Source organism: Mauremys reevesii, linkage group 3 (genome assembly GCF_016161935.1).
Source record: "Mauremys reevesii isolate NIE-2019 linkage group 3, ASM1616193v1, whole genome shotgun sequence".
Classification (NCBI taxonomy): Eukaryota; Metazoa; Chordata; order Testudines; family Geoemydidae; genus Mauremys; species Mauremys reevesii.
The window spans coordinates 67045103-67061652 of NC_052625.1; the positions used below are offsets into that span (position 1 = coordinate 67045103).

The 16550-nt window shown below is 48.1% G+C and overlaps 1 protein-coding gene across 4 annotated transcripts in view; it reads left to right on the forward strand.

Moving 5' to 3' along the window:
- The first annotated feature begins 7526 nt into the window (after positions 1-7526).
- EIF2AK2 (eukaryotic translation initiation factor 2 alpha kinase 2) overlaps positions 7527-16550 on the forward strand; it is a 47228-nt gene continuing 38204 nt past the window's right edge. For all 4 annotated transcript variants that reach the window (XM_039532249.1, XM_039532251.1, XM_039532252.1 and 1 more), the window contains exons 1-2: positions 7527-7669; positions 14212-14351. In XM_039532249.1, the coding sequence (XP_039388183.1) occupies positions 14230-14351 (122 nt within the window). In that variant the 5' untranslated portion in view covers positions 7527-7669; positions 14212-14229. The remainder of the gene's footprint in view (positions 7670-14211; positions 14352-16550) is intronic.

The window sequence follows — 16550 nt, forward strand, 5'->3', positions numbered from 1 at the left end:
ACAAACTGTGGAATGCCGGGAGAACTTCCTGGTTTCCTCAGGATGTAGCCTCTGCCATTGGAGCAGGAAATTTCAGCACTGGCTGAAGCTAGGAGCAGGAGGCAGGCAAGCAGAGAGGAAGCTGCTGGACTGTAATCCTGTTCTATGTTTCTTTACAGGTAGGACCAAAAAGGCTTAAAGAGCATCCTGAGAGGAGTTTAAATGACACAAAAGGAGAACATGGGCTTGTTTATTTTGAGGTTTAGTTATTATGGAAGTTAGAACATGTTTGTAAGGGGGTTCTGTTATACAAAATCCCCTCTGCCTTCCCAGCTGGAAGCTTCAGCACTGACTGAAGCTGGAAGCAGGAGGCAGGCAAGCAGAGAAGATCCTGCTCTCCTGTTTTCTGTTTCTTTACTAAACCTAAAACTTTGTTCCTCGTGGTTTGTCTGAGTGGGTCTGGTCTGAGATGAATACACATTGACATACAACACAGAACATACAGAGTAACCCCAAGTTCAAAGTTTTCCGAAGTTGTGTAAAAAGCCAATAGGTAGACTTCCCCTATCTTGAACAACCTCACACTGAGCCAGTGGACAGGAGAGGGGCTACATTTCCATAACCAAACTCCAATAATGTGATTATATGCATAGACCATTCCTACCCATATGGTACAAATGTTGGGGTTTATTTAGAATAGGCAGGTTTAGTCTTAAGGGATCCATCTCCTACACACACTATAGATGGGAGGCATATTTCACACTTTCCTTTGAGAATCTGTTGCTCCTGGCTGTTGTGCTCCTCCATTCTGAACACATCTCTTTGTCACTAGTTTTACTGGCTTTAGCCAACATTCTTCTCCCTCATTCCTTAAGATAAGTATGGTCAAATCATGGCAACTCTAGTGTTTGATTAATTTCACTAACATTTGTCAAATAATTGTATTGATTAACACATTTTATAGAATCAACCAACTCACTAGCTGGCCAAAAGCTACCCAGGAAAAATATTAGGCTGATGGAATTCAGTAGATATAGTCATTGTGTTGGTGTCATTAGGCATGACTCTAGGTAACTCAGGAGGGTGGAAAACCACAGTGTCAATGAAGCCTTTCTGTAGTAGGCCTGAATGAACTAAAGTCACTCCATGTCTGACCAAAGCGCTCCCATGTTTGAACTTTAATCGACCTAACAGGCCAGCAACAGAGAATGGTTCTCAGTTGCAACACCTGCACCAGAAGGTAATAATTAGGCCTGCTATAATGAGGCCTGCTTGCTCCTGGCTGAGGGGCAAAATAACAGATCAAAGAGAGCAGGACAAGATAACAGTTCACAGAAGACAGGTTTCAGAGTAGCAGCCGTGTTAGTCTGTATCCGCAAAAAAAACAGGAGTACTTGTGGCACCTTAAAGACTAACAAATTTATTGTAGCATGAGCTTTCGTGAGCTAAAGCTCACTTCTTCGGATGCATAGAATGGAACACACAGACAGGAGATATTTATACATACAGAGAACATGAAAAGGTGGAAGTAACAGAAGAGTTACTAACAAGCTAAATTGGTTTTTGCCAAGTATGACTTAACTGCTTAATGTAATTGCTATTGCAAAGTGTATCTGCTACATGGGAATGAAAGGTGTGGGGAGAGGGGGAGATAGAAGAGGCTTAGCTAAAGTTATGTATAAAAAGAGAAAAGCTGTTTGCTTGATCTGAGACGTGTCTGTGTCTCTGAGCACCGCTTTGAGATCTCAAATAAACTTCGTCTGCTTCTCCACCTTGGTGTGTTTATTGGAGCGAAGCACACCGGGCAACGAACCGCTGTTGCTGCCTTGGGCACTCTGTGCTGGCAACAATTGGCTACAGTTAGGTGGCTCAGTAGTGTGCTGGCTTTGGGAATCACATTCTAAGGCCTGGTCTACACTAGGACTTTAATTCGAATTTAGCAGCGTTAATTCGAACTAACCGCTCAACCGTCCACACCAGGAAGCCATTTAATTCGAACTAGAGGGCTCTTTAGTTTGAATTTGGTACTCCACCCCGGCAGGTGGAGTAACGCTAAATTCGACATGGCTAGCTCAAATTAGGCTAGGTGTGGATGCAAATCGAACTTAGTAGCTCCGGGAGCTATCCCACACTGCACCACTCTGTTGATGCTCTGGACAGCAGTCCGAGCTTGGATTCTCTGGCCAGCCATACAGGAAATGACCCGGGAAAATTTGAATTCATTTTCCTGTCTGGGCACTTTGAATCTGACGTCCTGGTTGGACATCGGGGCGAGCTCCGCAGCACCTGCAACGATGCAGAGCTCTCCAGCAGAGGAGTCCGGGCAATCCCAGAATAGAAAGAGGGCCCCAGCATGGACTGACCGGGAAGTCATGGATCTGATCGCTGTGTGGGGCGAGGAGTCTGTGCTCTCGGAGCTGCGCTCCAGCAAGCGGAATGCAAAGACCTTCGAGAAGCTCTCGAAAGCCATGAAAGACAAAGGATACAGCCGGGATGCGATGCAGTGCCGCGCGGAAAGTCAAGGACCTAAGACAAGGGTATCAAAAAGTCAGAGCGGCAAACGGACGCTCCGGAGCCAAGCCCCAGACATGCCGCTTCTACGAGGCACTGCATGCCATTCTAGGTGGGTCTGCCACCACTGCCCCACCAGTGACGGTGGACTCCAAGGACGGAATAGTGTACCGGGACAGTTCCTCCTCGATGTTTGGCGATGGGGAAGATGAGGAATGGTCTTTGGAGGACGGCGCAGGCGACAGCGAACCCACTCCCGCTTTCCCTGACAGCCAGGATCTCTTCATCACCCTCACAGAGATCCCCTACCAACCATCCCCGCCCGTTAACCCGGACTCAGAATCAGGGGAAGGATCAGGCGGTAAGTGCTACAAACAGGGAAACATTTATTTTTTAAGAAACAGGTATATAAAAAATAGAAATACTATATAAAAAATTTTAAATCTCAAACTATACAAAAAGTAGGTCAACACATATAGGAATAGAGCAATAATCCTCTTGGGACAGTTCAAAAAAGCTCTCAGAGAGCAGCTCGAAAAGCCTCAGCAGGAGGTTCCTGGGGAGAGGTGCCTTATTGGGTGCTCCGTGGAAGCACACTCTTCCGCTCCAGGCCATCCTAATGTAAAGGGGAATCATCGCCTCGACAAGCTTGGCAGCATATGGTCCTGGTCTGTGCAGGGCTTCTCTTAGCATCCGCTCTCTCTGACTCCGAGTGACACGCCTCAGGGTAATGTCGTTCTGGAAGTGCTGCATCTAATTAGGGGAATTAGTGTACTGTTACTATTGTGAATGGTAGACTTTTACTTTGCATAAGAATGACCCTCGCTTAACAGCCACGTGTTGGAGGCCACAGAGGAAAAGCATACAGTGATCTTTCCCGTGCACTGCCGGGAGGGGCTGGAAAAGGCTCAGACTTTATGCTTTCCAGATTGCCTTTAGCGGGAGGGCACAGCTATCGATTAACTGTTAAGCAGACTCTACTGTAAGGCTTACCAGGACTGGCTGCTAGACGGATTCAGCTGTCCCTCCCCGCTTGGCGTCTCTCCTGTGCAAGACCGCAACCACTGAAAGCGTATTCCGAAATCTCGAACTTGGCCTGAGATCTCGTGAGACTAGGTGCCCTGTATGGTCTTGTTCACAGAAACTGACTAGACTGTGTTCACTGTTCGCAAACATGTATCTGTTCAAGGAAATCACTTACTTTTTCCCATCACACAGCTTCGGCTCTTTCCCGGACTGCCCCGTCATCCACCTCGCAGAGGCTGGCTAACATTAGGCGGCGAAAGAAAAAGACTAGGGACGACATGTTCGCGGAACTGATGGCCTGCTCCACAGCCGAGGCGGCAGAGCAGAGACAGTGGAGGGAGACCCTGTGTCAGCAGCATCGCACACACATCGAACGGGAGGATAGGTGGCGGCAGGAAGATCAGCAGGTGATTCAAACGCTGCTTGGTCTAATGAGGGAGCAAACGGACACGCTCCGGCGCCTTGTAGATGTTCTGCAGGACCGCAGGCAGGAGGAGAGAGCCCCCCTGCACTGCATCTGCAACCGCCCTCCAACGCCAAGAAGTCCTGTCCCCCCCTCACCCAAAGTTACAAGAAGGAGGGGCGGTAGGGGCCGTGAGAACTGTCACTGCACCGCAGCAGAGCGCTAATGTACAAGACACCTCTCGCGCTCTAAATTTGTAGAAGTTCTTCCCTTACAGGATCACCCAGTCCCAAATCCAAGTTTCAACCCCCCACTGTGTATAACATTATTAAAAGCGGTTTGCTGTTACTCTCTGTTTCCGTCACGTTTCTCGTGTCAGAAGACTTTGTGTGTAGGGGGGGGGGATCTTTAATTGCAGTGCATAGCCCACATTACCATGGTACAGACTTGGGGGCAGGGTCAACTGCAGGGCACACACAGACTGCAGTCACTAGGCACCAGGGTCAGTCTGTGTGGTGTATGCTGCCCTGGGTCATTCGTTGATGTGTATGCTTGTCCAGGGTCCTGGTGCCTGCCATCCCCGAATGTAAAGGCAGGCTTCCCTTACCATGCACTTCGACCGTAGCCACGAGCCTCTCTGCTGCCCTGAGCTCCAAAAAGAGCCCTCATCCAGGGACAGATACTCACCCGTCCCCCACACCCTTCACGCCTTCCAATGCCCAAACCCACAGCCCACAGCCATCATGCAAACCCCTATCCAAAGACGGCACCCCTCGCCCCTTCCTGCAAACCCACCCATTCCTGCAAACCCACCCGTACATGCACAATCACTGCAAACCGTCCCCCACCCCACAGACCTATGTAGGAGCAGGAGGCTGTCCGTCCTGTATTGGACAAGCGGTCTGTACATCAGTGCACACTGAACCCAGCACAGTATGCTTCCATGTTTCAACCCAGGAACAGAAATGCAAAGTCAACGAAAGATTTATTATTAATTACTGTTACATTTCATTAGTTTTAAAACGTGCTTTGGAAGTGGGGGAAACTTGGAGAACCGGGTTTGTGAGCTCAGATCTAACTCGACACATACAGACACAGGCCCATGATCAGGCTCTCTTAAAATCAAGTGGACAGTCACAGGTTACCCTGCTCTGCGAGGAAACTAGCTTTCAAAGCCTCCCGGATGCACAGCGCTTCCCGCTGGGATATTCTCTCGGCACGGGTGTCTGGCTGATCGTAAACAGCAGCCAGGCGATTTGCCTCAACCTCCCATCCGGCCAAAAAGGTCTCGCCCTTGCTCTCACACAGATTGTGGAGCACACAGCAAGCAGCAATAACTACGGGGATATTCTTTTCGCTGATGTCCGAGCGAGTCAGTAAGCTCCGCCATCTCCCTTGAGACGTCGAAAGCACACTCCACCACCATTCTGCACTTGCTCAGCCGGTAGTTGAAGAGTTCCTTCTCACTGTCCAAGGCGCCTGTATAGGGCTTCATGAGCCAGGGCATTAGCGGGTAGGCCGGGTCCCCGAGGATCACTGTAGGCATCTGCACATCCCCAACCGTTATTTTGTGGTCCGGGAAGAAAGTACCTGCCTGGAGGCGTTTGAAGAGACCAGAGTTCCTGAACACACGCGCGTCATGAACCTTGCCCGCCCACCTGACGAAGATGTTGGTAAAACGTCCCCTATGGTCCACCAGTGCTTGCAGCACCATTGAAAAGTAGCCCTTTCGGTTAATGTACTCGCTGGCCTGGTGGGCTGGTGCCAGGATAGGGATGAGAGTCCCATCTATAGCCCCACCGCAGTTTGGGAATCCCATCGCGGCGAAGCCTCTATGATGATCTGGACGTTTCCGAGAGTCACTACCTTTGAGAGCAGTTGCTCAACGATTGCGTGGGCTACTTGAATGACAGCAACCCCCACGGTAGATTTGCCCACGCCAAAGTGGTTCGCTACTGACCGGTAGCTGTCTGGCGTGGCAAGTTTCCAGAGGGCTATGGCCACTCGCTTCTGCACACTCAGGGCTGCTCGCATCCGTGTGTCCTGGCGCTTCAGGGCAGGGGCCAGCAAGTCACAGAGTTCAAGGAAAGTGCCCTTACGCCACTCTGTTTCATCCCAGACCTGCAGCACTATGCGGTCCCACCAGTCCGTGCTTGTTTCCCGGGCCCAGAATCGCCGTTCCACACCATGAACTTGACCCATTGCCACCATGATCTCCACGGCGTGGCGTACCCTGCTTTGTGAGAGGCCTGCGCCACTCTCCTCACCGTGCTGCCGGAGCCTCCTCGCCCGATTTCTCAGCATCTGACTGTGGAAGAGGTGGACGATAAGGTGCGAGGAGTTGACAACGGCCATAAGTGCAGCGATGATCGCAGCGGGCTCCATGCTCGCAGTGCTGTGGCGTCCGCGCTGTAACCGACCAGAGAAGGGCGCGATCAGATTTCCCGCCGGCGCTTTCAGGGAGGGAGGGCGTGATTGACGGTTCAATGACGACAGTATCCCAAAACCGCCCTCGACACATTTTTTCCCCCAGCAGGCATTGGGAGCTCTACCCAGCATTCCAATGGGCAGCGGGGACTGCGGGAACTGTGGGATAGCTTCCCACAGTGCACCGCTTTGAAAGTCGACGCCGGCCCCGTTAATGTGGACTCAGAAGTTCGAATTAGTGTATTTAGTCTGGATACACAAATTCGACTTCATACGGTCGAATCCACAAATTCGACTTAAGTAGATTCGAAATAGTCCTGTAGTGTAGACAAGGCCTAAGATGCTCATCTCTCCCCATTCATTACAGAAGAGCTAGGCACCTAACTCAGGCATTGTGGATCCTAGTGTTGTTCCTGTGATTTTGTAAGAGCCTGGTTCCCTTTTGCGGCGCTGGGCCCTGGTTTTTTTCTTTTTATTGTCAGATTCTCAATCCATTGCAGGTTCAAGAAAACCAGTAATAACTCTAATCTCACTGTAGGTGGCTGTGTATTGACTCTCTTTGATGCTGTGCAGCTGAAACCCATAGTTTATGGTGTCAGCATCCCCCTCCCCCCCGGGAAGAAAGGGGAACAGTGGAAGGGGCGAATGAAATTACTTGGGTAGCTGCACATAGCAGGGCAACTTAGCCAGAAGGGCCCATGTCACAGGATGTGTGGCCCCTTTCAGTGGCACTGGGGCCAGCTCCCCCTATGCTGTAATTAACTGCTCCCTGCCTGAACGGGCAGGGCAAAGCGGGGCAGGGGTTAAGACGGCACCACTCGGGCCTCAGAAGAAAAAGGCCTAAAAGAGCAGAGGCAGGAGCTGGGCCCGCAGAGGAGCGGAGTTGGGGCAGTGGCTGGTTCCGCAGGACGAGCAGGCGGCTGAACTGCAGCCCCCGAAGGGGGAACCGAGGCTCAGGCCTGGGGAGGGGGCACGAGCGGAGCCCTGGGCTCCCCGCTGAGCCCGCGCCCGCGGGGGGGGGGGCTGGGTTTGGGCTCCCCCCTCCCTGCTGCGGGCGGCTCCAGCCCCAGTCCCAGCCCGCCTCCCTGCTGTCCCCGGCACCCGCGGAGGAGGCGGGCCCGGCAGGCGGCGGCGGCTCCTTTCGGTTTCGATTCCGGAGCCCATTTGGGGGCGGAGCGCGGCGGCTGCTGGGGGCCGGGGGAAGCCGCTGCGAGGAAACGAAACTGGGGCCGAGCCGGCTGACTGCAGAGCCGGAGCCGGAGCCGGAGCCGGGAGCCGCTGTCCCGCCGAGCCGCCTCCTCCCGTCCAGTCCCCAGCCAGGCGGTGAGTGCGGGGCCGCTGCGTGGGTGTGCGGGCGGGGCGAGCCGAGCCGGGCCGGGCTGGAGCTGTGGGCGAAGGGCAGGCTGAGATTTGGGGCGAGTCGGCCCCAGGGAAGTCACCGGGCCCTTTCTCAGCCCGGCAGGCTCCTGCAAGGGGGCAGGGGGGAGCCATTAGTACAGACTCTAGCTCTGGGGTCGGCAGCCTTTCAGCAGTGCTGTGCCCAGTCTTCATTTCTTCCCTCTGATTGAAGGTTCCCTGTGCCAGTCATACATTGTAACGTTTTTAGAAGGTCTCTTTCTATAAGTCTATAATATATAATTAAATCATTGTTGTGTATATATAGTAAATAAGATTTTTAAAACGTTTAAGAAGCTTCATTTAAAATTAAATTAAAATGCAGAGCCCCCCCCGACCAGTGGCCAGGACCCGGGCAGTGTGAGTGCCACTGAAAATCAGCTCCCGTGCCGCCTTCGGCACCCGTGCCTTAGGTTGCCTACCGCTGCTCTAGAGGTTAAGTGGGGGGTAGGGGTAGGATGGAGGAGAGGAGCTGGGGTGCCCAGGCTCTGGGTATTTTCTGCTGCCCCAAGACCCCTCGCTGGGCTGCAGAGTGTGAATTGGAACAGGCTCGGGCTTGCCCCCACACAGCCAGGGTTGGGCTAATGAAGAACTGGGCTTCTGGTCCTATGACAAAGCAAGTGGTAAAATTGACATGACTGCTTCTATTTCTGGAAACTAAAAAAGACAAAGAGGGGACTCCGCATCATTGGTGGCATCGCTTACCTCAGCAGCGTGACATGCCCAGGAAATAGGAGCAGTGCTGGGGACTGCGGGTATTCTTGGGAAGCTGTGAGTGTTCCCCTTACAGGTGCAAAGTAAACGTCTAAGTATAGGTGGCCAGCAGTCTCTAAGTCAGGGGTGGGCAAACTTTTTAACCCAAGGGCCACACTGGGGAATAGAAATTGTCTGCTGGGCCATGTATCCTCACAAAATTGGGGTTGGGTGCAGGCTCCGGGGTGGGACTGGGGATGCGGAGTTTGGGGTGTCGGAGAGTGCTCTGGGCTGATACAAGAGGGATTTGGAGGGTGGGAGGGGGATCAAGGCTGGGGCAGAGGGTTGGGGTATGGAGAGAGGCTCAGGGGTGCAGGCTCCAGGCAGTGCTTACTTCAAGTGGCTCCCGGAAGCAGTGGCATGTCCCTTCTCCGGCTCCTACAGAGAGGTGCGGCCAGGTGGCTCTGCACGCTTCTCTATCGGCAGGCACCACTCCTGCAGCTCCCATTGGAGCGCGTAGGAGCTGGAGCGGGGCCATGCTACGGCTTCTGGAAGCTGCGTGGTGTGGGCCCCAACCCTGCGCCCCGGCCGGAGTGCTGGAACAGGCCGAGCCACGTGGTGTGGCTTGAGGGCTGGCTTAAAACAGCTTGTGGGCCGCGGTTTGCCCAGCCCTGCTCTAAGTAGAAGTTAATGCAGCCATTCCTTTTGGAAATGTGATACTTGTGTGTCAACCATGGATTTGAAGTCCCACTGTTCCAAAAATTTTATATTACAAAACAAATGCTACAAGGTAGTGTGAGGAGGGAGAAAATCATTTGGATATATTCTTATACTGCTCTGTGAATGCCATGCTCCACTGCAGCACTTCTGGCATGTTGAAATTCAGAGTGAGAAAGATGTCAATTGCATTCCCAGTAGTAGTTAATCAAACTGCTACCTTACCTCTGTGTCAGAAAGGAAACAAAATACTAATACAAGTTAACTATAAGTAATCAAAAGAGTTGGGATATGATTTTGCCTGCTGCTGTTCTTAGTACTCTCAGATGGTTGGTCTTCCAAAGTTTCAATTTTTCTTTCTAAAATCATATGGCTTTAAACTGAGATTTTAGTTTTAAGGATGGTGACTTCCTTTTCTGTTTTTAGTGTAGTTCTTTATCTCTTTTTCTGTACATTAGGGTCCAGATTCTAAAAGATATTTAATAGGGCTGTCAGTTAATTGCAGTTAACTCACACAATTAACTCAAAACAAATTAACACAATTAAAACTGCGATTAATTGCAATTAATTTGTAATAGCACTGTAAAACAATAATATAATTAAATTGGTATTTCTAAATGTTTTTGTATATATTGATTTCAGTTAAAACAGAATACAAAGTGTACAGTGCTCACTATATTATTTTTTATTATAAATATTTGCACTGTAAAAAAGAAACAAAGAAATAGTATTTTTCAATTCACCTCATACAAGTACTGTAGAGCAATCTCTTTATTGTGAAAGTGCAATTTACAAATGTAGATTTTTCATTTGTTACATAGCTGCACTCATAGGTGCCCACTACTAATGGTGTCGGAGGGTGCTCAACCCCCTTTTGCCCCCGGCCCCGCCCCAACCCCACCCCTGCCCCACCCAATTCAATCCCTTCCCCAAAGTCCCCATCCCAACTCTGCCCCCTCCCTGCCCCTATTCAACTCCTTTCCCAAATCCCCGCCCCGGCCCCGCCTCCTCCCCTGCACCATGTTCCTGCCCCTCCCCCCTCCCTCCTGGAGCTTGCTACAGCTGTTTGGCGGCGGCAAGCACTGGGAGGTGAGCGGAGGAGCCTACCTAAAATCCAGCCCTGGAGCGCCCACAGAGTCAGCGCCTATGGCTGCACTCAAAAACAAAACAATGTAAAACTTTAGAGCCTACAAGTCCACTCAGTCCTACTTCTTGTTCAGCCAATCGCTAAGACAAACAAGTTTGTTTACATTTTCAGGAGATAATGCTGCCCGCTTCTTCCTTTCAGGTGACATTGTAAATGAAAACAGGCATTCCCAGTATTGCAAGGTATTTACATGCCAGATATGCCAAATATTCGTATGTCCCTTCATGCTTCTACCATCATTCCAGAGGACAAGCTTTTATGTTAACAGGTTCTGCGTGATAACAATCCAAAGCAGCACGGACAGACTCACGTTCATTTTCATCATCTGAGTCAGATGCTATCAACAGAAGATTGATTTTCTTTTTTGGTGCTTCGGATTCTTTAGTTTCTGTATTGGAGTATTGCTCTTTTAAGACTTCTGACAGCATGTTCCACACCTTGTCCCTCTCAGATTTTGGAAGGCACTTCAGATTCTTAAACCTTGGGTCAAGTGCTGTAGCTATCTTTAAAAAAAAATCTCATATTGGTACCTTCTTTGCATTTTGTCAAATGTGCAATGAAAGTGTTCTTAAATTGAAGAACGTATGCTGGATTGTCATCTGAGACTGCCATAACGTGAAATATATGGCAGAAAGCGGGTAAAACCATGGAGCAGGAGACGTACAATTCTCCTCCAAGGAGTTCAGACAAATTTAATTAATGCTTTTTTTTTTTTTTAAACAAGTGTCATCCGCATGGAAGCATGTCCTCTGGAATAGTGGTCAAAGCATGAAGGGGCATATGAATGTTTAGCATATCTGGCATGTAAATACTTTGCAACTCTGGCTACAAAAGTGCCATGCAAACATCTGTTCTCACTTTCAGGTGACATTGCAAACTAGAAGCAGGCAGCATTATCTCCCGTAAATATAAACAAACTTGCTTGTCTTAGTGATTAGCTGAACAAGAAGTAGGACAGAGAGAGCCTACAGGTCCAAAAGTTTTACATTGTTTTGTTTTTGAGTGCAGTTATGTAACCAAAAAAAAATAAAATTCTACATTTGTAAGGTGCACTTTCACAATAAAGGGATTGCACTACAGTACTTGTATGAGGTGGATTGAAAAATACAATATCTTTTAATTTTACAATGCAAACATTTAATCAAAAATAATATGAAGTGAGCACTGTACACTTTATTCTGGGTTGTAATTGAAATCAATATACTCGAAAATGTAGAAAACATCCAAAAATACTAAAATAAATGGTATTCTATTATGTTTTAACGGTGCAATTAAAACTGATTAATTGCAATTATTTTTTTAATCTTATGATTAATTTTTTTAATAGCTCGATAGCCCTAATATTTAGGTACCTAACTTCCATTGAAATCACTAGGAATTAGGCCCAGATCCTCAACAATCTTTAAGATGCCTAAGTGCTCAGCCCATTCATTCTCCTGTATTAATTATTATTCTGAGGAGTCACTGTCTCAGGTTTCCTTCCTAGAAGAGTCACTATGGCCTGAAAACCATCAGCTTTTTCCAGGAGTTGTTCAAACCCTTTTCTTACTGCCCTGGCAGAGTCTGCTTTAGTTCTGCTTTCTGAAATGGCACTGGCACCCCTCCTGATTCTGTTGAACTCGTGTATCTGGGGCAGGGCCGGCTCCAGGCACCAGCCGAACAAGTTGATGCTTGGGGCGGCAGATTCCAAGGGGCAGCCTCCCCCAGAATCCTTTTTTTTTTTTTTCTTTTTTTTTGGCGCTTCCTTCCTCCGCCTGTTAGCCAAATGGGCTCGTTCCCCCTGGAGCTTTCCCAATTACCCCAAGGAGGCACGGAGAGACAGGGGGACGGGTACCAGATTCTTTATTCAATCAGCTGAGTGGGTGTCCTTCTCGACTCGTGCCTGAGAAGGAGCACACTATACAAGCACAAGACATGTCCTTTTATACCCATGAACAAACAACTTAGCGTGTCGAATTCTGCTAACCTATGCATTCTTTACATTTGTGTCTGGTAACAATTAGGAAGCATCTGTTCCCCCTACCCCCTCCTCACATTCCTTTCCCATGGTCGTGGCACATCTGTTTAACTCATCCCCCTTTCCACGTATATATCATATATATATATATATATATATATATATATATATATATATATATATCCTGTGTTCGTGTAACTTTTGGTATGGGTAGCAGCTAGAAAAACAAGCGGGGAGAATGACAAATGCATAAGCACATATTTGACCTAAGCATAGATCTGGCCTTCTTGTCTAACACACCCTTGCAGGTTTTTTTCTTTTTGGTTTGCTGCTCCTGCCGCCCTGTAGGGAGCAGCAGCGCAGAGGAGGGGAGCTGCTGGGAGCGGTGCCCAGTCTGCAGCAAGCCCCGCACGCAGACCGCGTCATTCCCTGCCTGCCCACCGGAGCGGCGCGGAGCCCTCCCAGCAGGCGGCGCGGCAGGAGGGGCCGCATGGCGAGCGCCCCGCTTAAGGAAGCCCTGGCCACCCCCTTTCTCTCTCTCTCTCTCTCCCCCGCCCCTCCCCCCCCCCGCTAGCTGGGGTGTGCACTCCGCTGCCCAGGGTCTGCAGGGCTGGGAGTCCCCCTGCACCCACGCTCCCGCCGCCCCACAGGAATTTTTTTTGTTTTGTTTTTTCTTCCCTTCGCCGCTCCGGCCGGCCGGGCAGTTTGTTTCACACCCACCCGCCCTTTGCTGCTCCGGCCGGCAGGTTTGTTTCTTGCCGGCAGGTTTGTTTCCCGCCTTCCCTCCTTCGTCGCTCCGGCCGGCAGGTTTCCTGCCCGCCCCCTTCATTTCTCCGGCCGGTAGGTTTGTTTCACGCCCCACCCTCCATTGCTCCGACCGGCCGGCAGGTTTCCTTCCCCCCCTCCGCCCTTTGCTGCTCCGGCCGGCCAGCAGGTTGGTTTCCTACCCCGCCCCCATTGCTGTTCAGGCTGGCTGGCAGGTTTGTTCTCCCCCGCCCCTTTGCCGCTCCGGCTGAGCGGCAGGTTTGTCTCCCCCAGCCCCTCCGCCCTTTGCTGCTCCGGCCCCCGCGCAGGTTTTTTTTTTTTTTTTGCTTGGAGCGGCAAACAAGCCAGAGCCGGCCCTGATCTGGAGGTGGGGTGGGATGGGGGAATTCTGCTGCCTTGTTTATAAAGCTGGGCAATGATTAAATCTAACCTTGACTAACAAAAGTGAGAACTCTGTATCTGTTTTTTAGTTGCACTGTTAAAAGTCCTCAGAAGAAATACTAAAGCATAACCTCTCTGCTGGAAGCTAGGCTTCACCCCATCTCCTTTTAACAAACAAACAAATAATAAACACACACACTACACTTTTTATGCATTGTTTTGCAGGCTTTTCAGCTTCAAAGGGCCACTTTCTACTTTACTTTTGTTTTTAAAAATAATCTTCTTGATAATTCTACTGATTTGGGGATATATATGTATTATCTTAGTTCAGATCTCTAAATCAGTTATTCCACTGCAAACTAATGTCTTCAAGAAACATTTGCAAGTCAACCACTCTCCTGTTTTACTGCAAAGCATCAATCTACTTTAACATATTGACATTTCAGTTTCATATTCTGTAGCTGCAGGAGCAGATTTAACTAATAACTACCTTTATATTACACTAGTGCCTGAGTAGGGTTAGTTTGTACTAGATACTCCAAAAACATATGAAGACATGGCCTTGCCCTGAGCAATGTTTAATAAACTGCAAGCAATTAGGTTCTATTACCGAGATGAATTATTCTCACATACAACAAATATTTTCTAGCAAAGCACACCTTACTGGTTCTCTGCATTGGTAAACATTTCCTTACTTTGCGCCAATACTCTTGAACAATGTGGTCTTCCATCTTTGTGTTTTTAGTCCCTAAGGCAGAGACAGACACTGAGAATGCAAGATTATTTGTCAAATTTTCTTTCTCCTCACAGGTTGTGCCGTTCTCCGAAATGGCAGAATATTATGTTAAGCCACAGTTGTACAAGGGAAAACTTCATGAATATTGTCAAAAGAATAAATTACAACTTGAGTATAAGGATGTCAAAGTGGACGGCCCTCCTCATGATCGTGTGTAAGTTCACAGTGCATGCTGATAAATATTACAACTTATTTTAATGCGAGAATATGTAAAGTGCTGTGTAAGTATTGCAGCATTGCTTGAGCGGTTATAGCTTGTAACTAGTCCTTGCAACAGTGTTATACCAATATAATAAAAACCAGCAGGATCTTATTAAGAGGGATAAGGCAAAGATGCCACATTTATTGTAAATACCATAACAAAAAAAAAGACAATGTTTTCCTACTTATTTCTATTACTACTTATTCCTTACACACACACACACATACATACATAATACATATATTCATCCACACAATCATTCATTCAGGTTCTGTATAGATGTTATAGTTACCAGCCTAGATGTTGCTCATGCCAAGTTACTGGCCAGGTATCTTGGTCATGAGGATGGAGCCGAGTCTGTGTCAGATGCATCTGATGCTCCTGGAGGCTGGCAGCAGAACCATAGACTCAAAGTCCTTATTCTTTAGAGTCCAGTTTTATAGGGATTTTTCCCTATGTTAGTTCATAGGAGTTGCTTCATTCTGCTGTTGCTAAATCAATCAGCAGATGGCTGGCTCCATGTTATTAGATGTTTTGTTTTTCCTTCCTTTGAGGTGTGGTGGGTGGATTCCAGTTTGCCCTGGGGGGGGGGGGGAAGAGGGAGGGGTCATCTGGTTGATCCCACTTGACACCTTCTTCAGCTGACACTGAATTCTTCAGGCTGGTGACTCCCTAACCATTCAGTCACATACATTCTCTATCTTAATCACATCTATTTCACTGTCTCTTTACTTTTTGGGGTGTTACCAATTTATGTGAGACTCCCTGTCTTTTAACAATCAAAGATAAAGTGAGATGAAAACTTACAGAGGGTGGGGGTCTCTATTTATATACTATAACAGCTACTGTTTTGGCTTACTTAGAGTTAATTAATGTTTAACAAGTTTTATACAAAGTATTTCTTTGAGCAGGCTTCACACAGACACAGCTGGTGGCTTGCAGGTTAGAATCACAAATTTATTTTTAACATAAACCTTTAGTTATAAGGCATCAATTAACAATAAGTCATTTTTCATATAAACCATGTCTAATATAAACCTTCTTTAATATCCCTACAACAGCCCTAGAAATTGGTGGGTAGGAATATAACTTTTTGTTCTGAAGTGTGTGTGTGTGTAGGAGAAGGTGATGTCAGGGAGCAGGAAGGGGTATTTATTATCACTGTGGTAGTGCTTATAGGCTGTAATCAAGAATCTGCTGAGCACTGTACATGCACACATCAAAAGTCAGTCCCTGCTCCAAAGCCCTTTAGACAGACCTCACACTTGGTAAAGCAACCCCCATCCTTTCATGTATTTATACCTGCTCCTGTATTGTTCACTTCATGCATCTGATGAAGTGGGTTCTAGCCCACAAAAGCTTATGCCCAAATACATTTGTCAGTCTCTAAGGTGCCACAAGGACTCCTTGTTGTTTTTTCTTAAAATCTAGGTAAGAGTTTACGTATTAGAGTCCTCATACAATATTGCCTTTGCATTTCTGCTGCACTTGCCGATTTTAAAAGACTAACAAAGTCTAGTAGCTCTCTCTGTGAGCAGTTTGTGTAAAATGGTGTATTGTGGATGTAAAGTCTCAGAACATGCATACTAACATTAGGCGCTTATAAGGAGTTGGCTAACAAGCTCCTGTCACCCCTGGACAAAATCTGTTTCCTTCTCTCATTTCCATCTTTGTGTTCTTTTCCCCCCATGTTGTCCTGTGTGTGTGGAATAACTAGCAAAATTAGACAACCCATGTCCCTCCACTCTTCTCAGTGAGATCCCTCTTAAACATTGACTTCTGTAATGACCACCAGCACTAACCCACATCATATTCTTTTTTTAATCCTAACATTTCATCAAAGTACTAGAGAGTGAAATTGGAATAGCAAATATAAACCTCTAAAATCATTTCTCTAAGGCCTTGTCTACACTACACAGTTAGGTCGACGTAAGCTGCCTTATGTTGACCTAATAATGTCTGTCTTTGCACTACTTCCCTTCCGCCAGCGTAACTCACCTGCTACGTCGACTCAATGACTCCAGCTGCACGAGAGGTGTAATGCTTAATTCGATGTAGGTAGGTTGATGTAGTGGCAATATAGACACTGTGCTGCTTACGTCAACCTAACTGGGCTCCAGGAGGTGTCCCACGATGCTCCGCTGCAACCAC